At 46.6% G+C, this 26,667-nt stretch overlaps 1 protein-coding gene across 3 annotated transcripts in view; it reads left to right on the forward strand.

Annotated features, from left to right (window-relative positions):
• Positions 1-2,688: 2,688 nt before the first annotated feature.
• Adar (adenosine deaminase RNA specific) overlaps positions 2,689-26,667 on the forward strand; it is a 47,758-nt gene continuing 23,779 nt past the window's right edge. For 2 of the 3 annotated variants that reach the window (XM_026404946.2, XM_026404947.2), the window contains exon 1: positions 23,281-23,383. In XM_026404946.2, coding sequence (XP_026260731.2) covers positions 23,369-23,383 — 15 coding nt within the window. In that variant the 5' untranslated portion in view covers positions 23,281-23,368. Of the gene's footprint in view, positions 2,777-23,280; positions 23,384-26,667 lie in introns of those variants that run through there. The other variant, XM_026404948.2, reaches the window with a different exon arrangement.

The following is a 26,667-nucleotide window of genomic DNA, read 5'->3' on the forward strand; positions in this document are numbered from 1 at the left end:
AACGACAAAAATCAAGAAATCTGAGATGTTCGAGAAGATATAATTGCTGGTGGTGAGGTAGGATAGAAGAAATATTTAAAAGATGGGCAAAAAAAGAAACAAGAGGAAGGGAAAGTGAAGCCAGATTTAAAATTAGGTAGTCAGTGTAGTTAGGTAAATCGGGTCTAATATCAAGTGAAATCTAAAATGGAGGCCATGTTGAGAATGAATTCCCGGAAAAGTTGAGCAATTCTCGGAATGTTAATGAAGTCCAGGAAACAGCCCCCAACAGATTTGAAGATAGCCCATCCCAAAGAAATGTTAATGAACAGCAGACTTGAAGATGCTGACTCGGAAGTGCCCAGATTACTTCTTTGGCCACCTGTGTCCCAACCCTTCGGGCTTTCCCACCTATATTCCATCACTGAAAACTATAAAAAGGGGAAACAACCACACTTCCACGGATTCCACCTCTTGGGTCCCCTTCTTCCTCAAGGAGAAGTCTTTTCTGCTGTTTTAAAAAACTTCTAATTTTTTGGGCTGGGGACGTGGCTCAAGCGGTAGCGCGCTCGCCTGGCATGCGTGCGACCCGGGTTCGATCCTCAGCACCACATACCAACAAAGATGTTGTGTCCGCCGAGAACTAAAAAATAAATATTAAAAATTCTCTCTCTCACTCTCTCTCCTCTCTCACTCTCTCTTTAAAAAAAAAAAAAAAAAAAAACTTCTAATTTTCCACTCTGACCTTGCCTCGGCGTGCTTCTCTGGTGTTATTCTTCAACATTGGGAAGGACTCGTCACCAGTCAACAGCGGTAACAAAAGGAGACGATAACTTCCATCTCAAAGACTTGTACTGAAGTTTCTCTTACTGTCTAGCCACCCCCACTTCCAAGCTGATTCTCTCTCTCTGGCCTGTCACTCAAATTTCTAGGAAATCCACAAATCTTCACTTACAATCTTAAGGTCACTAGAAATTCACCCACTTATGAAAATTGTCCATGTCCTGTTAATTAGCTCACCAATATATGTATTTTTAGAACAGATTGAGCAAAGAAAGATACAAAGCCCATAATATAGGGTAATTTCCCAAAGTTGATCAGATAATGGATAAGAAGGATCCTGAGAATTGCCAAACTACTCTAAACCATCGCATGATCATCAGACTGATGTCATCCCCATATACCTTCCTGTGCCCACCCCTCACCAAGTTTCCTTTTAAAGAAGTGCTTGAGAACCCCAACAGCATATCTCACTCATCGACCACATTGTCCCTTGAATGCCTGCTCTACTTTCCTCAATAAATCTGTGCTTCTGACATATCCTGAAATTCCTTTCTGCAAAGTTGTCAAAGACCCTGATGTCCTGAGTTGGGTCTTCCTCTGTAGGACTTCCCTGAACCCCCTTCAGTGACAGTAGGAGTGTAAAGTGATACAAACACTTTGGATAAAAACTTTGGCACTGTCATATAAAATTAAATACTGGCATATGAAAGACCTATCCTTTCTACCCCTAGGTAAATATACCCAAGAGAAATTTTTGTGCAGGGGCACCAGAAGGTAATGCTCATAACAGAACTATTGAAAATAGCAAAAGACTGGAAATTGTGTGTTTGGCAACTGGAGAATGGATAAATAATGGTACATAATTGATTATTATGTATCCTTGCCTTTTGGATGGTTCATGAACAGTAGCAGTGGAAATGAACAAAACACAATTTTACTCATCAATGATTTTATATACGCATATATATGGGCATGTTTTACATATATATATATATACACATACATTAGTAGGCATTCAAGGAAATATATATACATACACATACACATATGTATATGTAGATGGCCACAATACCTTCATTTTATTTATTTTTTTGTGGTACTGAGCGTCGAACCGAGTGCTTCACAAGCTAGGCAAGCGCTCTACCACTGAGCCTCAACCCCAGGCCCATGAATGAATGAATCTTCAATCTCAAATGAATGATGAATCTTAACCTTCTGTGAAAATAAAAGTCCCAGGACACTAGCTCAAAGTTTGAAAAACACACAAAACTAATGAAAATACATTTCTTAATAATACATGTGAAGAGAAACCAAAGCAATGCAATAGTTGTGCAAGTGCAAGTTCGGGACGAGCTTACTGCCGCGGGCAAAGCAGCAGTAAGAGACGGCCACATCGGCCCCTGCACAGCTGAGGTCAGGTTCCCCGGGGACTCTGCACTCCCTGGAGGCCGGGGACAGCCGGCCTGGCGCACCTAGGCAGGCTCCACCGCTAGCATCCCCAGCCCTCACTGGGGACACTGCAGTTCCAGGGTGTCAAAGAAGGCGTGCATGGTGTCGTGTTAAACATCGGTTCTGTTGGGCCTAGGCCCTCCAAGGGCTGCTGATGGGAGCGCACCCGGCGCTAATTCTGCGACGTCGAGTCCATCTTCGGAGAGGGCTGATGGCGGCCCCGCCGGCCACCGTGGGTGACGGAGGACCCCACGAGGCCGAGCGCAGGGGCGCGAACCCTCCCCCAAGTGCCTCCTCCCCCCGCGGCCGCACCCCCGCCGCGGACAGACCCTGAAGCCAGCCCAGACCCGGCCACCAAACCCAGCTCTCCGGGTCCCAAACAAAAGAGCCCGCGTCACGTGGGCGCCTCCCCCGCCGGCGCGCCGGTGACGTCACGGCCCGCGCCCGGCCATTGATTCCCGGCTGAAGGTAGCGCGGGCGACGTGGTGGGGGAGGGCGGGGGGAGGGTCCGGCGGCGGCGGCGGCCACCCGGCGCGGGCTGCGTCCCGAGGAATTCCCGGACGCGGTAAGTGGCTGTCCCCTTCTCCGCCGTCACCTGCCCGGGCCCGGCTTGCATGGCCTCTGCAGCCTCGGGGGCTGTGGGAAGGGGAAACGCGGGGGATGTCGTGGGGGGCGCAGAAGGTGGCCGCAGGGGCAGCCAGGGGACGCCGCGGCTGCTGGGGACAGCGGCGGGGCCCCGCAGCCTTCCGGGAGCGGGCGCGGGGCCCGTGCCTCGGGTGCGTGTGTGTGCAGCCGTGTGCACGCGGGTGTGGGCGGCCGAGGCTGCGCACGGAGGCTCTGCCGGCCGCGCCAGCCGGAGCCGAGCAGCTGGGTACCCGGGCCCCGGGTCCTCTGTCGCCGCCCCCGCCTCCGAGAAGGACTGGAGAGCGCGGCGCCTGGGACCGCTCCTGGGACGCGCCTTCCAGCGCCTTCTCCCGCAAACGCACTGGACCAGCAGCGCACCCCGGGGATAATACCCGCTGCCCGAGCGTGTCTCGCTCAGTGACGGCGTGGGAGGCCACCGCGGAGAGCCCGCTGCGGGGTCACGGCCGCTGCGCACAGCCTCCGTCTGGCTCTGGTGCAGGAGGCCTAGTTGCGTCACCTCCCTTTCCTTCATCTGTTTGGCTTGATTCCTGGGCCCCACTGGAGGGTAAGCCGGCCCGAGGTGTTCCGAGGTGGTGTCAGCGTTTGGGGAACTTGCCTCCCCAGAGGGATACCTGTCATGGGATTTTGAGTGCCGTGGGCAGGCGAGGGCAGTGCCAGCGCGCAGTTAGCTCAGGCGCAGAGTCTAAGCTGCAGCGGGAGGACACACACAGAGGCCTACACCACCGACTGGTGGCCAGTCGCTGGAGTGGGAGGCAGGGATGCTAGAGCAGGTCATTGGGGGCACAGAACACCCGAGCTTCAAAATGTCGCCAAGCGCTCAGTGATAATACCAACTTGTTTCTCTACCAAAGGGCTCATTTCTATGGCCTTAATGATCCTGAAATATCCTGTTCATTATTTACCAAGAGAAAAGTGCTTGCTGTAGGGGAGATCAGAGAAATGGAGTGGAAAGGGGCATAAACTTAGCAGCAGTGTGACATTGAGTTATTTAACCTCTACTCCTACTTGGGCTTATCTACAAAATGCAGATAATTATACCTACCTTGCAGGGTTGTCAGAATTTGAAGTGTTTAGCTATTATTAGTAAGGGCCTAGTACCCAGGCACTTGAACTTGTCAATACTGCAGATTTTTTTATTGGTACAGCTGCTTGACAGACAGGGGATCTTTTTGCTATTTTGGATGTTTGCTATTCTGCCAGATATGATAAAGCAGACTGGTGTGAGTGTGTGTGTGTTTGATGAGGGGGGAGGGGGAGGAGTATCAAAACCCATAATCTCTCTACTGTAGATCATATAAAATGCTAGATCTGGAAAGAGGTTAAGATCTCACTTTATTAATTATAGCTTCTCTTTAATGTCTATTTCATACCTGTCACCATGTGAAAAACTTACATATACTGATTTATGTAATCTCTCCAGCACTTAATGCAAGAAGTAAATATCATCCCCATTTTACAGATGCAGAAGGTGAGTCTTGGCCTAGGTCCTGACACTACTAGTTAATGGCAGAACTCGAACTTGAGCCATCAGGCTCTGTGGTTTGGGTCTTATTCTTTCTAGTGTTCCAGCAATGTGAAGGTGGTGTGTGGGGGAAGGGAAAGCCAGCATTGGCTGCAAAAACAGCATCTCATATTGTTCCAATGATACCTTATTTTTTTATTTTACATTTTACCCAGCATTGTCCAGATGTGAACCAAGATTTGGCCTTTTCACCAAGAGAAAAGGGAAGGCTCATGGGCATGGGCACACAGTGCTGAGATCGTGGGCACACAGTAGGTATTTGGTAAATGCTTATGGAAAGAACAAATCTTGAGGCATTGTCATTCTTGCCAGAAGGAGGCCCTATGCTTAATGCCACCAAGTCTCCTTAAGCTAGCTATTTTTATACTACAACACATTGTAACATAAGCATCTGATTCGTGGATTTAAAGATCTGAAACTCTTTCAGACCAAGATTGGTGTTATTATCTGTGACTAACTGATTAGAGTTTTTAAGTATGCGAACAATGGAATCTGAGCTTTTGGGCTTTTGTAGTGATCTCTTGAGATATACCAATTTGTTTTGCTCTAACATCTGTTCAACTTGGACTTTAATGGGTACAGCTGCTTGAGTTAAGTTTTCTGGAGAGCACCAGATGATTGTTTGGCATCCAGAATAAAGAGTTCAAAATATTAAGTTTCTTTCAAATTTAAGTTTTTGAGAAAGTTCTGTGACTGATGTGGATTAATGTGGGAATAGTAAACCAATTTTTTTATTCATTTGTTCATTTATTTATTTATTTACTTATTTTGCAGTACTGGGGATTGAACCCAGGGGCCTCATGCATGCCCGGCAAGCGCTCTGCCACTGAGCTACTTCTTCAACCCAGTAAACTAGTTTTAAACAGATGGCATTCATGGTGTTTTTGTGTCATTTCTCTATTCTGTGTCATTTCTTTCTTGAAAGATGACTTAGGTCCAGATAGTGAACTGTTAGGAACATGCAAGGTTTATATAACCCATCCACATAAACTGATCTACACACACATGCTGCAGTTCCTCTACCCAAGAAGCTCTGGTTCTGTTTCTGACAGATGCCCTGAGGCCACCTGTTTCACCATTTTTATCAGACTCGATGAGACCCTCTGACATCTCTCTTCCTTTCCCCTTTGTACCATCCCCGACCACACACAAAAAGTGTCACCCCCATGCCCATTAATCTAGTTGCAAATGGAAGAAATCCAAAATGAACCAACTTAAGAAAAAAAAAGTTTTTTCCCCTTTGATTATTTAACTAGAAAGTCAAAGGTGAGCTTCAGGCATGACTAGATTCTGGGGCTAAAATGATATCATAAAGGCTCTCTTGGCCCTTTCTCTGTTCCTTTTGGTTTTTTTGCTTTTTCTATGTACTGGAAAACTTGATTCTTGGCAGTCTCAAATTTATGACCTTCTAGCTGTCTTCTAGCATCTCAGCTAATCACTACGACAAGGTTAGGGCTAGGGATTTCACAATTGAGCAGGTCCCTGTCTCAGGCCCACACCTGGGATGGAGAAGTAACTGTCCCTCCATCAACTCATGGGCTTCCCCACCCGCTGCTGCTGGGGATCAGACCCATGCCTCGAGCATGCTGGGCCATCCCCGCACACTGAGCTGCATGCCCAGCCCCGCCCTGACCGCAGGGTGGGCAAGTGCAGAGGACTAGGCAGGCAGAAATGCCAGACGACTGCCGGGGGTGTGCGTCTGTGCACAGGCACATGTGCTTGCACGTGTGCTCATATCTCACTTCTTAAAGGCCCTTCCAGAACCTTCCAACTGGAATGAATCCACTGGTCTTGCTTGTACGTCACGCGCTGTTTTCTGGGTGGCGCAGCACCCACTCTGCTCTGCACTCCTGCCACGCCTCTGCATCTTCCTTTTGGGCTGCCCTTGCCCTCTGCTTCCTCTGGCTATCTTTTGGACCAAGTCATGCTTCTTCTGGAAGCCTCCGGACCCCTTCATTGAGTTAGATACCCCCTCTCTCTGAGCACACCCTAGAGTAGATTTTTATTTCTATTTGGTAACTGTTTACCATTCTGTTCTCCACTAAGCAGAACCCCTTTTTTGTATTCCTTACCTTCTACTCTTAGCTAGCACTATTTTTCTTCAGAGCACACACAATCACTTGGCTTTCTATATTTATTTGTTTATTATTTTTCTCTCCTCTTTGGAACATCAGCTTCATGAGAACAACCAGGAAAGGAACATTGCCTTGTTTGATATCCCTAGTGCCTAGGATGATGCCCAGCACATAGTAGGTGCTCAGTTAATGTTTAGTAAATGAATGAATGAAAATTTACCCAGAGGAAGAAAATGCTAGCATCGTGTTACTAAGGATTCTAGTCAGCATGATAGATGGAGTCTCATTGTAAAGGTCTGACTCTGAGTATTGCAGATCATCCCCAGAAGGCAGAACCTTGCTCTCCATGTGGGTCTGAACCTGCAGAGATCAGGCCCAAGGAGAAGCTTACTGGGCATTCCACCCTGTGTGGACATAGACCTGATTGACTCTCAAACGCTTCTGAGTCTCTCTGGTTTTTTTGTTTTTGTTTTGTTTTTGAGATGAGGTTTCCCTATGTTGTTTAGGCTGGCCTTGAACTTCTGGGCTCAAGTGATGAGCCTCCTTGTGCAGTGTCCCAAGTACCTGGGGCTACATGCACATGCCACCACACCCAGCTCCTTTCTGAACTTTGATAGGTTGTTTATTAAGGGTTTTTTTTTTTTTTCATATCCTAAAGCTTCTTCCTTGGATATTTATTTTTGCAGTGATAGGGATTGAGCCCAGGGCACTGTACCATGGTACTACAATCCCCAGCCTTTTTTTTCTTTTTTTGGAGATAGGGTCTCTCTAAGTGCTAAGGCTGGCTCAAATTTGCAATCCTCCTGCCTCAGCCTCCCAGGTAGCTGGGATTACAGGCATGTCCCACTGCACCTGTCAGGAGTATTTATTTTTAAAACATTTCCTTGGGCACCTACAATGTGCCAGGCACTGTTCTAAGCTCTTTATAAATAGCAACTCATTCCTAGGCTGAGGTTTTGGGGTCAAGGGTTATGAACTTTAAGACTTGTTTTCTTTTTAAATATCAAGACACTCATGAAAGGACAATAGGAAATAAAACATTCCCATTTTAAAATTATGAAAGAAGTAAGGTCTCTCCATCGGTTCATCCTGTCCCCCAGAAATAGAGCCACCAATAACAGCTGGGATGACACATCCCTTTCCTTAGGTCTTTACACTCATGGCAGTAAGTACAAGTTACTGCACCGTCATCATGCACGCTGCCCTGCACCTGGCCTTTGCCATTGCTGACGTCAGTGTGACATCAGTATCACCCACTGCCATTGTCCAGAGCTGAGCCTCCGTGCCCTGGGCTGTGTGCAGAGCCTGTGGGGGACCAGTGGCTCTTCAAGGCAGTGGCGCTCAAGCATCTGACTTCAGCCCCCTCTGAGGGGGAGCCCAAATGTACACCCCCACTCCTCCACAGCACACCATCTGCCTGGGTTAGTGCTATGCCTTAACTCGGGGGAATCCTACCCAGTCCAAGCCCACCTCCAACACCACAGACAAGGGGAAAATACCCCTGTGTTTCCTTTTAACAACAACAGAACAGTAATTCTCATGCAGATACAGACTTAAGGTGAGAGGATTCTTGTTTAAGTCCACTCTTGACCCCATATCTCCAAGCTCCAGTTCCAGGCCAGCTGCAGTCTCATTAGAGTGCCTAGTCCCGATTGCTTCCTAAAAAGCAAGTACAGATTGAGCGCCCCTTATCCAAAACGTGTGGGAGCAGAAGCGTCTCAGATATCAGATTTTGGAATAGATGCATACACGTCCTGGGGATGGGACCCAACACTAAACATGAAATTTCACTTTCATTTCATATATGCCTGGCCTGTTTTAGCCAGCTTTTTCCCTGCTGTGACTAAATTCCATTCCTCAGGGCTCAAGGTGAGGAAGGACATGATGGTGGAAGAGTGTGGTGGAGGGAAGCAGCTCACTGATCATCAGGAAGCAGAGAGATCTCCACTTGCCAAATACAAACATGTACCCCAAACCCACGCCCCAGTGACCCACCTCCTCCAGCCACCACTGGTTACCTCTCGGTTAATCCCATTAGGGGCTATTTTGTTGATTACTTAAGGCTCTCACACCCAAATCATTTTCCCTGTGAACCCTCTTGCATTGGCTCACACTTGAGCTTTTGGGGGACACTTCACATCCAAACCATAACAGCCCAGATGAACTTTTATACAATTTTTAAAATAATTTGTGCATGGAATTTCATGGTAGGAATTTTCCATTTATGGCATCATATCAGAGCTGAAAGGTTTCATATTTTGGAGCATGTTGGATTTCCGATTATCAGAGAAGGATGCTCAGCCTGTTCCCGTTCCCACTGCCGTCGGCGATGCCTGAGCACTGGATGTGTATCTCCCACCTGCCCTCTCTGAAACTGGCCATTTTAACTAAAAAAAGGAAAATCTAACTCAATTGAAAATGGTATTTCATGGTAATTTGTAAGTGAACATTTTTTGCTTATCTTACTACTTTTATTTCTATTTTCAAAATTCTCAAATAATATTTTGTTTATTAATTTATTATGCTCAAGTGGTTTTAACAGAAATTATACAAATGCTCCAAAAACATGAGTACTTGCTCATTGCAAAAGAAAAAAGTTAACTTGCTCTGAACATTTTCCCATTTTATCATTCTTCACCTAATTTTGGCTTTATTGTTAAACATGTAAAACCTATTTTTCATTCTTATGTAGACAAATTTTAATCCTTTTTGATTGCTCTCTTTGCTTGTAAGTTTCAAAGCTTCTTCATTCTGTATTCTAGTTTTGACATGACTTTCAAAAGCTAATATTCAGCTTTATTTCAGATCTTAGGAGGATACTTGATGAAAATGTGTGACACTTTAAATAAAAGCAGTTTTCATTAGATAAAGGTCTATGTTTTATTTTAAAGATGTTTACATTACTGTACTTACATATTTTCCCTATTTATCAGAATAGCAAAGCTTGCTCCCACAAACCGATTCAAACGGAGGTGGTTCCCTCCGTAGAATGATCTGACTTACGACTTTCCAGTTTATAATGGCTCGGAAGCCATACACATTCAGTCCCAGGTCAGCCACACAGAGAGGAGGGGAGACCACAGCGCTCCAGTTACTGCTGCTAAGCTGTGATGTTCATGGGTTAGGTGTGTAAACATTCTCCTTGTTCTGTTTTCAACCTGCGATGGCTTATTGGGCTGTGGCCCCATCATAAATCAGGGGCACTATTTCTTATAATTTTGGTGTGCCTAGCATTTCCATAAATTGCTGTAGGTAATGATATTGATCTGCCGCTATCGGGTTTAAAGAGGCACTCAGCGTCAGCAAGCAGCTTCTCAGTAGGAGGTGCTGATGGATTCCCCTTCCTCGCTTTGTCTAAGACCTTTTTATTGGGATGTAGCTATGTGTGACCTATGTGTTCTTTTCATATATTTTAATTGCCACCCAGATGGAGAAATAAATCTTCCCATTGCCCTAGGAAGCTTCCCTGTGCCCCTTTCTTTTTGTGGGGGTGCTCTACCACTGAGCTACCTCCACAGCCCTTTTCTTTTTAATTTGAAACAGTCTCATTAAGTTGGAACTTGTGATCCTCCTGCCTCAGCCTCTGGAGTCTCTGGGGTTACAGGCGTGTGCCACCACACCCAGCCCCTGTACCCCTTTGTAGTCACTACTACTCCCAAAGACCACTTCTGTTCTGATGTCTAGGACTACAGATTCGTTTTGTCATTTAAATTATGCAATATGTGCTTTTGTGCGTGGCTTCTTCCAGTGAGGTGCAACAAAGTTGTCTGGGTCTGTATCCACTGCTTGAATACACATCAAGTTGTTTACGGACAGTCGGGTTGTTCCAGTTAGGGGCTAATAAGAATAAAACCCCATCAACATTTTTTCCCATTTTTCTATTGTGGTAATGTAAAATTTACCATCTTAAACCATTTTTAAAGGTTCAGTAATAGTAAGTATATTTACATTGTTTTGCAACACAAATCCAGAACACTTTGGTCTTGCAAACTGAGAACTCTGTTCCCATTGAACCTAACTCCTTTCCCCCTCCCTCAGCCCTTGATTCGTGAGATTCCTGCACAGTCTTTTGGTAGACATTTCTTTCACTGTGGGGACTGAGTGCCCAGGACTGCCGTCGCTGGGTTCAGCCTGGACAGTTTTCCCAGACGGTTGTGCCACCCTACATTCCCACCCACAGGATCCTAGCTGCTTCCCAGCTTAGGTATTGTGAACCTTTTATCTTAGACGCTCTGGTAGCTGTGAAAAGGTATTCCACTGTGCTTTTGTCTCACATTTTAGCCATTTATTTATTATTTACATGGGTTCCCCATCACTAGACTGTGAGCTTTGTCAATATTGTCTTTTTGTTTTTAACCTTTTTTTGTGTGGGGGCTGGGATTGAACCCAGGCCCCCACAAATACTAGTTAACCCCCCCCATTTTAAGGGTGATACACACTTTTTATTTTTTATTTTATTAAAAGCAAAACTGAAGATTATAGAAAGCTATCAAAACGTAAATAAGACCACATCCTAAGGGTAATAGATGCAAGACAACTTTTCTTGATCTTTATGAGTTGTCTGAAGTCCCGCCTCTCGGACGTCACCATAGATATTTGGGTGTTTCATGCATTGCTGTGCTGGTTGACTCAGCAGCTCAACAGTGTCCAGCCCTTCACTCCACCATCTTCAGATGTCACCTACTCACAGCAAGGGACCCTTGCCCCAGAAACCCTTCCCCAACAGACTTCTTTGGGTGGTTTGCTGGCCACAATTATCCCATGTATCACTGCCCACCCGAGGGAGTGGAATGCCAAGACCATCAAGTTCCCCTCCCTCTGGGTCTCAGAGAGAGCTGATCCTCTCAGGGAAGTGGACAAAGATCAGGGTTCCCAGAAAGGAAGGCTCCATGCTGGGGCGGGCAGCTGGTCAGCAGTGTTCGCCTCTTGGGCACATGAGTCTTCAAAGCTGCACCTGTGCTAGGTTTACGGTCTGGGGTTCTGTTTAGGAAATCAACCTCTCCCGTTGTCTGTAAGTGTCATCTTTGTCATGATCCACTGGAGCAGGTCTACAGCTTCAAGTGTTAAAGCTCATTTCAGGTTTTGCTATTTTAAACCATGCTGTTTGTTCATATGAACATAGATGTTCATGCTAAGTTTCAAACTGTCTTCCTCAAGATTGATTTTTATGAATTAATGACACTGTTTAATGAATAATGATGAAATAATATATACTTACACATGATCATTATTAACTGAAGTTCTAAACGTACTAAAGGCTTTCACCACACATTGGCCTATCACCTGGTAAAGAAGTTGAACCCATCAGGTGGCCTTACTGCTGGCAGAGATAGGAAAGTGCCTGTCTCCTCCTTTCCTCGTTATTTTTCCTCTTCTCCCCCCTCCCTTTCATTTGCTCAGTGCGTGACATTCATTTGGGAGACAGTTCTTGAGCACCGTCTGTAGACGAGGCACTGTGGTGGCTCTTGGAAGCACAAGACTTTCTACACAGGACAGACAGACGTGATTAATCAGATGATCTCAGGAACGTAGAACGACAACTGTGTAAGATCACAAAGAAAGCTACCTAGGTTCTGGGGACTTCGAACCTATATGCCCTCTGATGTCACAACAAGACAGAAGAGAAAAGAGTCTGTGATTTGGCTTTTTCAAGACTGCAAGAGAGTTCTGTGGCTGTTGGGCAGTAGGACAGAAGGTGCTCTTCCTGAAGTCTGTTGAGAGTGGGCTGGACCGGGGTGGGGACCTCGTGCAGATCTTGTTTCACTCTGGGGCCTTTATCCTAGGAGGAATGGGCTTATAGAACAGAGGTAGCAGGGACCTAAATCAGATTTGAGAACTTTTCAAAGAGGCCAAGATGGATTCCAAGAATCCAAGATTAGATCATGAAGGCAGCCGTGGTCCCCACCAGCGCTGAGTCATCCCAGTTGTTAACTGCTGACTCATTTTCATGTCTCTGTTAGTTTGAATATTTTCCTGAATGTCTGACAAGCCCTTGTGCTTTGTTTTAGTGGGGATAACGTAGCTTCATGGCCAGGAGCATCCACTCTGGAGCCAAGATGCCTGGTCTGAATGCCTGGCATGGACTGCATACTCTTGGAACCTCTCTGACTGTGTTCCACTCAGCTTCCCCTTCTATAAAACAGGCAGTGAGTGCTTCTCTCACAAGATGGTCGTGGGAATGAAAAGATAATCTCAGTGCTGCACCTGAGAGCTGCTGTGCGTTCACTCTCTGCTCCAGGTGCGAGAGCGTCACACACACGTGTACATGTTAACTGTCTTGCACACGCGTGGGGATGGTAACGTCTGTGTTTTCATTTGTGTATTGGTTTATATATTTTTAAACTTTTTACTGTGAACATTTTCAAACATCATGTTGTTTTTCTCAAATACAAAACTTATTTGTAGTGAACCGATACCAGTCTTCTCCTTTGTGATTCTGCTGTGAAACAGATCATATAATACACACAGCCTTTTTAAAATTCATTTTTACTGAAGGGTTTTCTGTATTTAATCTTTTATTACAATTGAAATTGGGTCTATTAATATAAAGCAAGATTCTAGATTTTTGTTTTTTCTTTCAAATAGCCAACCAGTTGGCCCAGCTCCATCTATTGAATTATCCATCTTCTCATTGCTACAGCTTTTTTTTAGCTGTAGCTGGACACGATACCTTTATTTTATATGTGGTGCTGAGGATTGATCCCAGTGCCTCACACGTGCCAGGCAAGTGCTCTACCACGGAGCCACAGCCCCAGTCCCTCATGGCTATAGCTTTTGAATCTTTATTATGCACTGGATTCTACACACAGTAGGGTTTGTTTGAGGAAATGTGGCACCCACTCCCTATCCCCCAGCCTCATAGAGTTTGTAGTAAATTGTTTTAAAATTTAGCAGGAATTAGCATTTATAGGGGTTAGTATATCTTTCTACTTAGGACATATACTCAAATTTTTATAACTTGCTGCATGCAAGCTCTACATATTTCTTAAAATTATTCCTAGATATTTCTTTTTATGTTTTGCTTGCTATTTAAAAATAGAATATTTCCCCTAAGTATAAGGAAATTGTTGTGTTTTGTATATTTTTCTTATATCTAGCCATATTCCTTGACAGGTGTTCATTTTAAGAGTTTGTCAGTTGAACCTCTTGGCTCAACTAGGGTTGTGATAGTATCATCTTCACATAATCCATTTCCTTTCCTCTTTTTTTTTAAATTATTTTTTAGGTGTACATGGACACAACACAATGCCTTTATTTTTATGTGGTGCTGAGGATCGAACCCGGGTCCCGCCCGTGCTAGGCGAGCGCTCTACCTCTGAGCCACAATCCCAGCCCCTTTCTTTCCTTTTTAATAGTTATTTTAGTTAGCTTTGTGTTGCCGTGACCAAAAGACCAGACAAGACCAACCTAGAAAAAGGAAATGTCTATTTTGGCTCATGGTTTCAGGGGCTCAGTTCACAGCCAGCTGACCCCATGGCTCTGGGCCTGGCAGAGGGAAGCAGCTCAGGACATGGCAACCAGGAAGCGGGAGAGAGGCTCACTAAGGACAAAGGCACACCCCAGTCCTTCCTCCAGCCACAAGCCACCTGCCTACTTACCTACCACCAGTGAATCCACACCAGGGGGTTGACCACTGACTGGATTGTGACTCTCATAATCTGATCATTCACCCCTGAACATTCTTGTGTTATCTCGCACATGAACTTTTGGGGAACACCTCACATCTCAACAAAAACTCTAGTTTATCGCTTATTTCTTTTTGTGATGTAGAATATGCCAGAATATTCATGTGTAGGGATGTGAATTTTTTTTCTAAGACCATTGAGCATAAGAACATGCTCTTGATTTAATAACAAATGGAGGGCACTATACTGAGAATGCATTTATAATGTAATTCATGTTCCAATATCAGAAATACTAAGGCATGAAGGCAGTGCCTCTTAGATTTAATAAGATAGAAATGGTAACTGTATTGGGCTGGGCTGTGGCTCTGTGGTAGAGCGCTTGCCGAGCAAGGGTGAGGCACTGTGTTCCATCCTCAGCACTACATAAAAACAGATAAATAAAAAGTAAAGGTTAAATTCTTAAAAAAAGGAATGGTAACTATAGCCCTCCTTATTTTTCATTTTTAATGGCAATATCTAACTATTCCAAAGTACAATGTTGACTCTTTGTTGTATTAAATAAGAATCCTTTCCCCCACCCACCCCTACAGCCACCCCACAAGCCTAGAACTTCCCAGACAAGGAGACGAGACTGATTCAGGTGGGCAGCACCTAGTAAGAAAAGGCTCATCAGCTTGGGGGGCAGGGGTGGAGACTAACAGGGTCTCATCTCGCTGAAGTCCTGCCTTCCTTGAGCTTTCTTTTTTTTCTTTTTCTTTTTTTTTTTTTTTTTTTTTTTTTGTGTGTGTGTGTGTGATGGTTCTGGGGATTGAACCCAGGGCCCTGTGGATGCAAGAAAAGCACTCTGGCAACTGAGCTACACCCCCAGCCCCTTGAGCCTTCTTTGTTAAGCAGAAAATACAGACTCTGCCATCAGAGACAGAGGTTTTCCTGGGGTTTTCCTGCCTAGCAAAGGCAAAGCCAGTCCAGTTTAAAATTTAGGCAGTGGGAGGGGGGTCTCGACGAGGTAGCTTTTTAGAACCTACTCACAGCCTCTGTCTTTATCAAGTCTCCAAATACTGCTTGCTGGCTGGTGTTATCTGGATTGGGAACTTGGTCTTTAGCAGTGGGCAGGACAGAGGTTCGTGGAAGTTTCTGATAAGTGGGCTCTTGGTGTGTGTGCGTCAGGGCTCGGTGCCCGGGTAGTGCAGCCCAGGCAGCTGTCGGAATTTGTTGCTTTGTGGGTTAATTTATTAGTGCACTCACTCCATATTGGAACTTCAACCTGGAACTCCAGAGAGACAGGGCGTGGGCCGGGTCAATCAGAGTTGGAGTGTGCAGTAGGAAGGAGTTTAGAACGAGATCTGTAACCTTCCTGTGGGAGGACTCTGGTTTGTGTGGGAGTCCCACAGCTATGGCCTGTCTTTCAAGGAAAATGTACATGTTTCATTTTTCAATAATACTTTGGGTGGCCTACCATGTTCTGCGAAGCGCCAGGTGTAGCTCTGGCCTCATGGAACCTGAGGTTAGAGAGGCTGACACTAACCCAGAAACCAACAAAGAAATGTAAACCACAGGTGTGAACTTGCTGCAAAGGAGAGGTTGGGGAGCTGCAGCGCACAGGATGGGAGGGGCAGGATCGGTGCTCCCCACCTTCTGAAGGACGATCCTGAGGTGAGAGCAGGAGGAACAGGCCAGAGCCGGCCAGCAGGGAGCCTGGCAGCCTGCAGGAAGGGAAGTGGAGGCTGGGGAGGCTGAGAAGCAGGGACTGGAGGGCGAGAGGAGAGACCGCAGGTCCAGGCAGCGAGGCCGCACCCGTCACGTCAAGATTTCTGCCTGTCTGCCTTACCTTAGGAACGTCAGGAAGCCGTCACGTTGTTTTGTTGTTGGTGGTGGTGGTGTAGACATTTGAAATGTATAAAGCACACGTATGCAACAACGTGTAAGTCACTGAAATATGACAATGAACCAAATGCTCAGTGTGTTAGTCGGCTTCTCCTCGCTGTGACCAAAATACCTGACATGAACAACCTGGAGGGGGAAGGTGTATTTTGGCTCATGGTTTAACAGCTTTCAGTCAGCGCTGGCTGCCTCCAATGCAGAAGCTTCTTCACAGAAGGGCTTGGTGGAGGAGAGCGGCCCAGTCCATGGCAGCCTGGGAACAGAGGGGAAGAGACCCGGGTAGAGACCACCCCTCCAGGATATGCCTGCAGTGACCCACTTTTTCCAAGTAGGTCCTACCTCCCAACAGTCCATTCAGCTGTCAGTTTATTTATTTTTTGGTACCGAGGATTGAACCCAGAGGTTCAATCCAGCCTGTTTTATTTTTTTATTTGGAGACAGGGTCTTGCTAGGTTGCTTAGGGCAATGCTGAGTTGCTTAGGTTGGCCTCAAATTTGCAGTCTTCCTGCCTTAGCCTCCCTAGTCCCTGGGCTTACGGATGTGCTGTCCATTTGATGATACCATTTGGTGAATTAGTCACTAATGAGGGCACAGCCCTCATGATACAGTCCTTGCCTAGAAGCCTCCCCTCTGAACCCTGCTCACTGGGAATCGTGCTTTCAATATGAGACTTTGGGGGACACCCCAGATCTAAGCTGTAACACCCATGGATCCAACATGCTCTCTCAACCAGAGCCCTGTCTGCACGGCTGAAGCCTCCTTGGCCCCTTCCTGGATTCCGTCTGCCTGTCTCTCCCATTAACTGATAGTTTATAATTTTCTTAAATTTCATGACATGATCAGATTGCGTTTTTCACAAATCACTCTGGCTGTGTGGGGAAGACTGGACAGAGTGCATGAGGGAGGGAGTTATAATTGCATAAAACACAGTCACAGCCAGGAGCCATGGTGCACATCTGTAATCCCAGCGGCTGGGGAGGCTGAGGCAGGAGGACCGAGAGTTCAAAGCCAGCCTCAGCAACTTAGCGAGTCCCTAAACAACTCAGTGAGACACATGTCTATAATACAAAAAAGGGCTGGGGGTGTGGCTCAGTGGGGGAGTGCCGCTGGGTTCGATTCCTAGTACAAAAAAACAAAACGAAACAAAAACCCACACAATCATATCAGAAATTTGCCTACATTTTATATTATTTCCTTGGAATTTTTTTTTTTTATTTCATATGGGATTTACTTTCATCTTTATAAAATTTTTTTCTTTTTCCTTTTTGACCCAGAGTCTTGCTAGGTTGCCCAGGCTGTTCTGGAACTCCTGGGCCCAAGTGATCCTCCAGCCTCAGTCTCCCAAGTAGCTGGAACTACCACACGCGGCATTCATTTCAAAATATAAGTTGGGGTGGGGATGTACTTGCCTAGTATGCATGAGGGCCTGGGTTCACTCCCCAGTACCACAATAAATAAGTTAATTAATGAATGAATGGCACCTTCCTGGAAAAAATAAAATCAGAAAACTGTAATTTTGTTGGACAGTAATGAGAAGGCTATATTGTTTGGGGTTAATTAAAAGCAGGCACTGTGGCTTGTACTCTGCTGTCTGTGAGAGCTAGTCTGTTTCTGCCTTTCCATCTGATATCCCCAAATGCAGAACCCTGGCTGGTGGCCCAGCGAGGCCTATGGCTGTCCCCAACTTAGCTCTGTGGTTTGTCCTACTGGCAAAAATCTGTGTTGGTTTCCTACAGTTGCTGTAACAAATTACCCCAACTGGTAGCGTAACACAGCAAGGTTTACTCTCTCTGGAGGCCAGAAGTCTGAAATTAGTGTCACTGGACTGAAACTGAGGTATGGACAGGGCTGCTCTCCCTCCGAGGTTCTGGGGTTGAAACTGCTTCTTGAGCCTCCAGCTCCTGGTGGCCACTGGCATGGCTTGACTTGAGACCACATCCCTACAATCTTTTAGGCCAGCATCTCCAAATCTGACCCCTCAGGGCTTTCTCCTCTGTGTGTATAGATGGAAATTTTTGTGAACTTGTCAATACTGACTTGTCAAAGACAAATTAGAAATGGCAAAGTCTAGCTGGATGCAGCAGCACATGCCTGTAATCCCAGCAGTTTGGGAGGCTGAGGTCGGAGGCTCTCAAGTTCAACGCCAACCTGGGCAATTTAGCAAGTCTCTGACTTTAATGTAACTCAGTGGTATAGCTCCTGGGTTTAAACCCAAATACCAAAAGAAAAAGAAAGAAAAAAACTAAATGGCAAAGCTTCACTAATTCCCTTTGGAAAGAAGATGGTAAACACTTAGAATAGGCCCTCTATCAATTCCCAGAAAGTCACTCTGAGGAAAGTTCTACAAAAGCTGCTGGATCTCAGCCCCTCGCTCTTCCGGTTTCTCCTCAGTTGTAGCTCCAGGGCAGAAGACAGAAAGCAAGGTACCTTTCTTCCAAATTCTATTGTAAAGACAGGATAAACACTGGTCAGTTAAGACCAAGGAGGAAAAAGTAATTGGTTGTTTTATAAATTGGTCGTTCAATTTACAACTCTACCAACTCTATGAATTGGGCATTTGACAAACTGGCTTTCTGCAGATTGGCTCTTAGGAAATCAGCCTCGAAATGCTTCTCCTGAAAACAGCTGCAGCACTCTGGCCCAGGCTGCCTTCAAGCCTGCACAAGTTGCTTTCTATGAGCTGTGGTGATTGAGACATTGTCCTTGCAACTGGGACTAAGCCTCTCCACTCATAGGCTGGGAAGAGGAGGAAGAAAGAGTGAGAGTCTACTCTTTGGGTCCCAACCTGGTGGGATCTCAGAGCAGGCCAGGAGCTAAGCCAGTCTCAGGCAGGCTGCACTCAAAGACTGAGCTAGCAGAGGACAGGCAGCTTAAGTGTCCGGATTTAATGCATAAAATCACAGGCTGCCTAGAGGTCACCTTGTGGGTGGTTATGAGTCTAAATGTACATTAAGTGGTTATACAGACATGTAGAACATTCTACAGAGGCCTGGTAGCCATGTTTTGACATTATTACTGATTCTGTAGCTTTATTTATAACAGCATCTACTAACCGCAATGCCCAGCCCTTACAGACACTAGGTAAATACCACTCCTTTTCTTTCATTTATTGGTTAACTTGGGGCCTGAGCACTTAACCGCTTTTGGAGACCTCTGTTTCTTTGGGGGCTAACTTTTTCTTAATTTCTTGGAGCTTCAAAAGCCAGTTCTGGTCACCAACATCAATAGTATATAATATAAATATAGCTGTGGAACACCTCTAGCCATTGGGCAGCTCACTGTTCTGTCTCCTGAAACCCCTATAGGTTATCAAAGCAAGTGGATAACATGGGAGACCCCGTGAATTCTGAAGATTAATGTTGCCAGGGTAGAGTGGTCAACAGTGAAGAGAAACAGCTGGTGTGGTGGCCCCCACTTGGGATCCCAGTCCTGCCTTAGGAAGGCTGAGTGAGGCAGGAGGATCACAAGTTCAAGGCCAGCCTGGAACATTTATCAAGAGAATTGGTCTCAAATAAAAAATAAAAAGGGGATGGGGTGTAGCTCAGTGGTAGTGTGTCCCTGGGTCCAATCCCTGTACCAAAAAATAAAAAAAGAAGCAGCAGCAGCCAGTAATTTGTGCCAACCAGTTCTGTGCACTGCTCTTAGACTTCTGTTTTTGTTCTACCTCTTAGAAAACTATTCATGTACATATCCTCTTTAAAAATAATGCCCTAGGACTTAAAATAACTCAGCACTTTATTACTTCCTCTGATTATATGTTACAAGTTGTCTAGGGAGCACAACCGGCAAGACTGTAAGTACCTGTTGTGGGAATTTGCAGACTTTTCACTCTTTGGAGATGAATGATCCAGCTGGATGTAGCCATGTGTGTACTAGAGCCTGGTTATAGGAGATGACAGACTCAAAGCTGTTGTTGTAAATATGCGTCCCTGCACGCAGTGAGGTTAAACAGAAAAGCCCACAACAAACCAGATTGATAATTACAAAACCAGCCCATTATCTATCATCGAAACAGCAAGCAATGACGATGGATGAAGTAGCCTCCTCCTGATGGGGGGCGTCCAGCCTCCTGGAGGCCCACGTGGAGTTGCACCTGCAGGGCTGCAGAGTAAGGGGCCTCTGGAGACAGGTTGTTTATAGAGATGTAACTCTCAATCATTTAGGCAGTCGTTGATAAGCAGTCCTAAGTGGTAGGTACTAGAGGCCTTGCGTTTGGGGTCACTTCACAGCCCCTGGGGAGGTTCGACACCTTGGGAGAGGACCAGTCACCTGTTGTGCCTGGTATCTTCATGTACAGGGAAAACCCTGGAAGGGTGGACACCAAAGAGTTAGAAATGGAAGATTAAAGACGATTATGTTTACTTGTCTATATTCTCTGAAAATTTATGCAATAATCAGATATTACTTTTGGGTTTTTTTATTTTTTTATTTTATTTTTTCAAACTTTTTTTTAATATTTATTTTTTAGTTCTCGGCGGACACAACATCTTTGTTGGTATGTAGTGCTGAGGATCAAACCCAGGCCGCACGCATGCCAGGCGAGCGCGCTACCTGAGCCACATCTCCAGCCCTTGGGTTTTTATATATATATATTTTAGTTGTAGTTGGACACAATACCTTTATTTTATTTACTTATTTCTATGTAATGCTGAGGATGGAACCCCGGGCCCCGCCCGTGCTAGGGGAGGGAGCCGTTCTACCGCTCTGAGCCCCAGCCCCAGCCCACTTTTGGTTAATTTTTAAAAGAGCCTCACCCAACTCCTCCAGCTCCAACTCTCTACATTAGAACAGCACAAAGATTCCGGTCACCACCTCCCAGCCCCGGGGGAATTAAAACAATTACTGAGGAGGAGGAGGAGAAGAACAAGACTCTTGGCAGTCACCTGAGCTGCTAAGATTAAATGACAACAGCAGTTCTTTCCAGGCACAAACTGACCATCTTTAGAAAAGACATTTCTCCTTTCAGCTTCAGCGCTCTATACTATGTTAGACTAAAAGGGATGGGAAGCAGCCGAAGCGCTTTGGATCATTCCTGAAGAAGGGTAAAGACTTTGAGATCATTTATCCAGAAGACAAGGAAGCGAGGTAAGACCTGACTCATGTTGCTTCAGTGGAGAAAAGAACACGGGGAAATGGGCTGGAGTCGCTGCAGGAAGATTTGTTCTTTTTTAACCTTTTAAAATTGTGAAATACTCTCATGTACACACACAAATGTGAATAAAATATAAATGTTTAACTTAATGAATTATTGGAAAGCAAACTTATCTAGCTACCACCCGTTCAAGAACTAGAACATCCCCAGCACCCAGAATATTCCTTCCCAGTCAAAACCCCTGTTTCCTCCTTAAAGGTAAACCATCCTGTCTTTATGCAGGGCGTGTCATAGTTTAGTTTTGCCTGATTGGGGATTTTACATAAATGAAATCATATATAATGTGTATATGGCTCCTCTCAATTTCCTTTAGATAATTACCCACCTTGTTGTTTGCAGTTGTAGTATTTCTCTTGTGTTGCTATACAATATTCCATCATAGGCATATACCACCATTTATTTATCCATTTTACTTTGATGGACATTTGAGTTGTTTCCAGAAGTTTGGGGGCTTTTACAAATAATGCATCTATGGACTTCTTGTATGTGTGTCCTCCTGTAGGGTGGAGTGGCTGAATTGTGGAGCGTGTATGTATGTTCACATCTTTCCTAGGTGAAAGCAAACTGGCTTCCTGAGTTGACAAGCTGCTCTTTTTCCTTGCTCCTACCTGGTCTGATCCAGTCGTTAATGGTGCCTACTGAGTGGATGGGAAGTAATCACTGCAGCTTTACCCAGCATTTCCCTGATGTAATGAGATTCAGTATCTTTTCATATAGTTATTGATACTTTAAATTTCATCCTGTGAAGTTACCCAATGTTCTTGCCCATTATTTTACCTGCTGAGTGCTCTCTCATTCATTTCAACTAACCAGCAATATAGGGGTGTATAAACATGTTCTCTGCCCCCAGAAGACTATATTAACAAGTAATGCCTAACATTGGGATGGCTGTTGAGGCATCCATCCTCCCGGCACCACCCACCCCTGCCACTGACTGACAGCTGCAGGAAGGGGCTCTTATTTGTGCTTCACACACTGGCACACATTAGGTGCCTAGTGAAGTGATGTTAAATGACTGAAGGATTTTCAGAGGAACAAGTGCTCTGTAAGGGGTAAATGCTGAATAAGGGGCAAGCACAGAACCAGGAACCAAGAATTGAACCCGCTGCCTCACCCATCCCCCTCCTGGAGTGAGGGAAGCTCTCTCCTGCAATATTTGAAGCTGATTTTGAAAAACTATTTCAACAGAAGAAGTGTATTCTAGGTCAAGGAACAGAATGTGCAAAGACACAGAAGGAAGAAAGATCACTGCCTACAAGAGAATGAAATTTAGTGTGAGTGACAGGTCGGATGAACGGGAGGACAGTGGCGACAGGGCATCAGCTGGAAGGGACATAAATCTCAAGCGGTGGGGAAAAAAAATCAAACACAGAAAAGGGAATTTCTGGGGCTGGGAATATATCTCATCAGTTAAGCATCTCTGGGTTCAATTCCTGGTACCAATAAACAAATAAACAAACAAACAAATAAACAAAACAATATTTAAAAAAAAGATAAAGGCACTTCTCCCGGAGTGGGGGGAAGGAGCTGCTGAGCCCCGGAGCGGATCTGTGGGTCTTCTCCTAGGGTTAGATGCCAGGGCAAGCAGTAGGGAACCTGACCGTGGAATCCTAGGTGTTTTCCTTCTAGATAACAAGGTAGTGGTGTGAGCTCTCGGAACCAGACCCCGTCCAGCGGCTGGCCCGTGGCCACAGTCAGCCGGCTTCAACCCCTGCGCGTGGCCAGTGTCCGCCCCAGAGCTGACTCAGGTACTCACCGGCCTGCGAAGGGGCGGGTCGCCGGTGTGGGTCCCAGATCGTCCCTTTGCCGTTACCTTGATTTATCTTGCGAAGTCACCTGGCTGGTGCCCGCTGATTGCAGCTCGCGATGCGGAGGGGACATGGACAGAGAGCCCACAGTGGGGCGTCAGTCGCTTGGAGGGACCCCCCCCCAGAGACCCACGGAGTCCAGTTCAGGCCGCTTCCCCAGCCTCGCAGGTTCCTCGGAGGCCCCGGGAGGGTCAGGGGCGCGGCAGGTTCCCCGACTTCCTAAAGAAAGGCCACCTCCGGTCAGAGGCCGGGAAGGCGCTAGAGCCCGACGCGGTCGCTAGGCTGCCCGAGCCCTACCCCGCCCAGCCCTCGGAGGGGGCCGTCCTTCCGAAGAAACGAAAGTGAAGTTGACCCGGAGCCATCTTGCGCCCGGCGCACTGGCGCGGGGTTCGCGTCCCGGGGCCTCGGTGCGGGCGGGCGCGCAGGCGGGGCGATGCCCGAGGGGCGCCATGGATCCTTGGCAGGTAAGCCGTCCGCGGGGTGCGGCGTGGCGGCGGGAGCCGGTTTCCGTGGCCGAGCCGGGCGCACGTCCCTTCCCGGTGCGGCCCCGGCGGCGGGATCCGGGAGAAGGGCACCCGAGCAGCAGCACCCAGCCCCGGGCCGCTCTCCGCCAGGGCTCCGCCGCTGCCCCCAGCCGCACTCGAACGACTTTCCCGACTTCTAGCAGCCCTCCTCCCCGCACCCCTGGCACCCCCAGAGGAGGCCTTAGCGAGACTAAAAGTGGCCCTTGAGGACCTGTCGGGGAAGTCTGTGGCCGCTTGTGCACCGCAGCTGGAAACGGGAAGAACTCCCGCGTCCTGCCACAGGTTGATGGGAAGCCCGTGGGTCCCGGCAGTGCGGTGCGGTTCAGCAGTTTAGTGAGGAATCACACATTCCTGCCGCTCGGACGTCGTCACGATCTTAGTACACAGAGGTGGCCTCTCTCTGTCCAGGTCCCTGGCATTCTGGAAAAACGAGGCTACAGGAACAAAAAACAGATCCGTGCCGGGGGAAGAGGTTGACAGCAGAGCAGCTTGAGGACACTTGGAGGGAGTAGAAGTGCTCTATGTCCAGCTATATTTTTATTTATTTTTTTACTTATTTTTGTCGAAACTGAGGAGTGAACCCAGGACCTTACACGTGGTAGACAAGCAACTGTCTCACTGAGCTGCATCCCCAGCCTTTTAAATTTTATTTTGAGTCAGGGTCTCTGTAAATTGCCCAGGCTGGTCTTGAACTTCCAGTCCTTTTGCTGTAACCCCCGGAATAGTTGGGACTACAGGTACAAGTGCCGCTGCTCCCAGCTTTGAAGTGTTCTGTGTCTGGATTGTACTGGTAGTTGTTAAAATTCATAGAATTGTACACTAAAAAGTATAAATTTTACTGTATGCAAATTATGCCTCCATTTTTAAAAAGTTGTTATGTATACATATTATTAATGTATGCATGTATATTTTTAAATCTCTTCTTGAGGGCTGGGGATGATCTCAGTGATAAGAGCATTAGCCTAGCATGTGCAGGGCCCTGGGTTCAAGCCCCAGCACCAAAAAATAAATAAGGCCCTTCTTTAAAGGATTAGGGAGACCTGACTTGAAGAAGTATTTCTTCAGACATACCAGAGTGTGGCGCTGTGGAGCCATGTGGTAAAGGTGGGGGGTAAAGGTAGTCTCTTGATTCTAAGAGGCCAAGTTAAAATGAAATCCAGGAGGCAGTGAATGTCAGATGACTTGTTATGCAGTTTGCTCAGTAAAGAGACATGAAGTGGGAGAGAAGTGGGGTGGGGGTTTAGGAAGGACCACCATGGGCAGGTTTCCTACCTGTGGCTCCCACACCATTGGTGGTTATCTGCATGGCTGTTCTAAAGTGGGACTTGGTTTTTAGGGTGCTGAAAGGGGTAAGAAGACAATGACCCCCCCTCCCCCTCTAACACAACTTCCCCAAAGTAACTGTTAAAAAATTAATGTATCATTTTTTTTTCTCTGAATTCATTCTAGCTTATGCACATGTACATTTATATACGTACATGAATACATGTGAGTTTTTCCTTATTTATAAAAAAAGAGAAGAAATAATGTATATGTATTCTGCAACTTGCTTTTATGATGTTGTTTTAGTCAATATATTCCTAAATTTTCTCTAGGTGAATACAGATCTAAAAGACACACACACACACACACACACACACACACACACACACTGGGGATTGAACCCAGGAGCAGTTTACTACTGAGCCCCAGTCCTTTTTTTTTTAATACAGGGTGTCACTAAGTTGCTGAGGCTGGCCTCAAACTTGTAATCCTCATGCCTCAGGCTCTTGGGTCACTGGAATTACAGGTGTGTGCCACCCCCCTGGCCATATTTTTAAACCCTGTGTGAATACTGTTCCACAGCATGAGTGTTTCATCATTTATTCCACCCTTTTTTTTTTTTTTAGGTGGGCACTCAAATATTTGCCAGATTTTGGTTGAGAGTAGCAGTTTGACTGGTAGAAACTGACTTCAGCCAGTTCAGAACAAGGTTTCTTTTCTGAAAGGTACTCAAAGAGCTGATCAGAAAACCCCTAAAAATCCCCATAATCCAGCTCTGCGATTGGGGCGCTCACTGTGTCCATATTGCTCTCTGCCCCTAGCAATATGGGGGGGACAGAGATACAATAGAGGAGCGAGGGCTGGGGTTGCTGCTCAGTGGAAGAGCATTTGCGTAGCAGTGGGGGGCCCTGGGTTTGATTCTCAGCACCATTCTCAGCACCGCATAGACATAAAGAAAATAAAGGTCCCTTTACAAATAAGTAAATAAATAAATAGGACCTGTCTCAAATTTTTTAAAAAAGGACTAGGGATGTATATCAGTGGTAAAGCATCCCTGGGCTCAGTGAATCCCCCACCCCCAAAAAAGAGGAGTGAGGAAGGGGGTGCCATTGCCTGGGTGCCTTGTTCATGCATTCATGTGTGTTGCTTGGTAGTTTTAATTTTGTGCCAGGTGCTGGGGAGACAAAGGTGACCGTAGCCTAGTCCTTGTCCCCCAAGAGTTCCCCGGGGAGTCAGCCACAGCCCCCATGGGCACTGTGTGGGAGTGGAGGTGGGATTTCTGGCGCCTGACCTTGTTAATGGCCTTTCAGGTGCACTGTATCTCTGCCAGGATTAATCAATCTAAAGCCAAGATGAAGCCAGAGGCACAGCAGGTGCTGACTGGGTGGAGTTCCAGGAGGGGACTGGGGGCTGAGGGAGGTGGGAGTCCGGAGCCTCCTGAAGAAAGTGGCCTTTAGGAGACTTGTGAGGAAAGGGCCAGTCGTGGCAGGTGGCTGTGGCAGGTGGCCGTGGCAGGTGGCCGTGGAGGGTGGAGGTCCGCGCTGGTGTGGCGGCAGAGGAGCAGAAGGACTTGAGGCTTCTGTGTAGTCTGAGTAAGAGGCGGTGACCAGGGGCTGCAACCCGAATGGGACACGTTTCCTCCAGAGGTGGTGGGCCAGACAGGGCAGGGCAGCCCCCGGCTTAGGGGGCCGTGAGGACGGAGGGCAGACAGCCAGGGAAGGAGACTCAGGGCCCTGGCCTTAGTGACCTGCGAGGAGGATGCCGTGAACAGTAACAACGGGAGAGGAGGGTGGCTTTGAGGGAAATGATAAATTTGGTCCAGAATCTGTGGCATTTGAGGTAATGGCGGGTTACTTGAGTGCACGATATCTAGGTAGTTGGTCGAAGTGGCAGCTGGCTAGACGCGAGTTGCTTCAGGGGGCTGGCTTGGGTTGGCGGAGTGGGTGACGTCAACCTAGTGG

The sequence above is a fragment of the Urocitellus parryii genome, chromosome 11 (assembly GCF_045843805.1).
Source record: "Urocitellus parryii isolate mUroPar1 chromosome 11, mUroPar1.hap1, whole genome shotgun sequence".
NCBI lineage: Eukaryota > Metazoa > Chordata > Mammalia > Rodentia > Sciuridae > Urocitellus > Urocitellus parryii.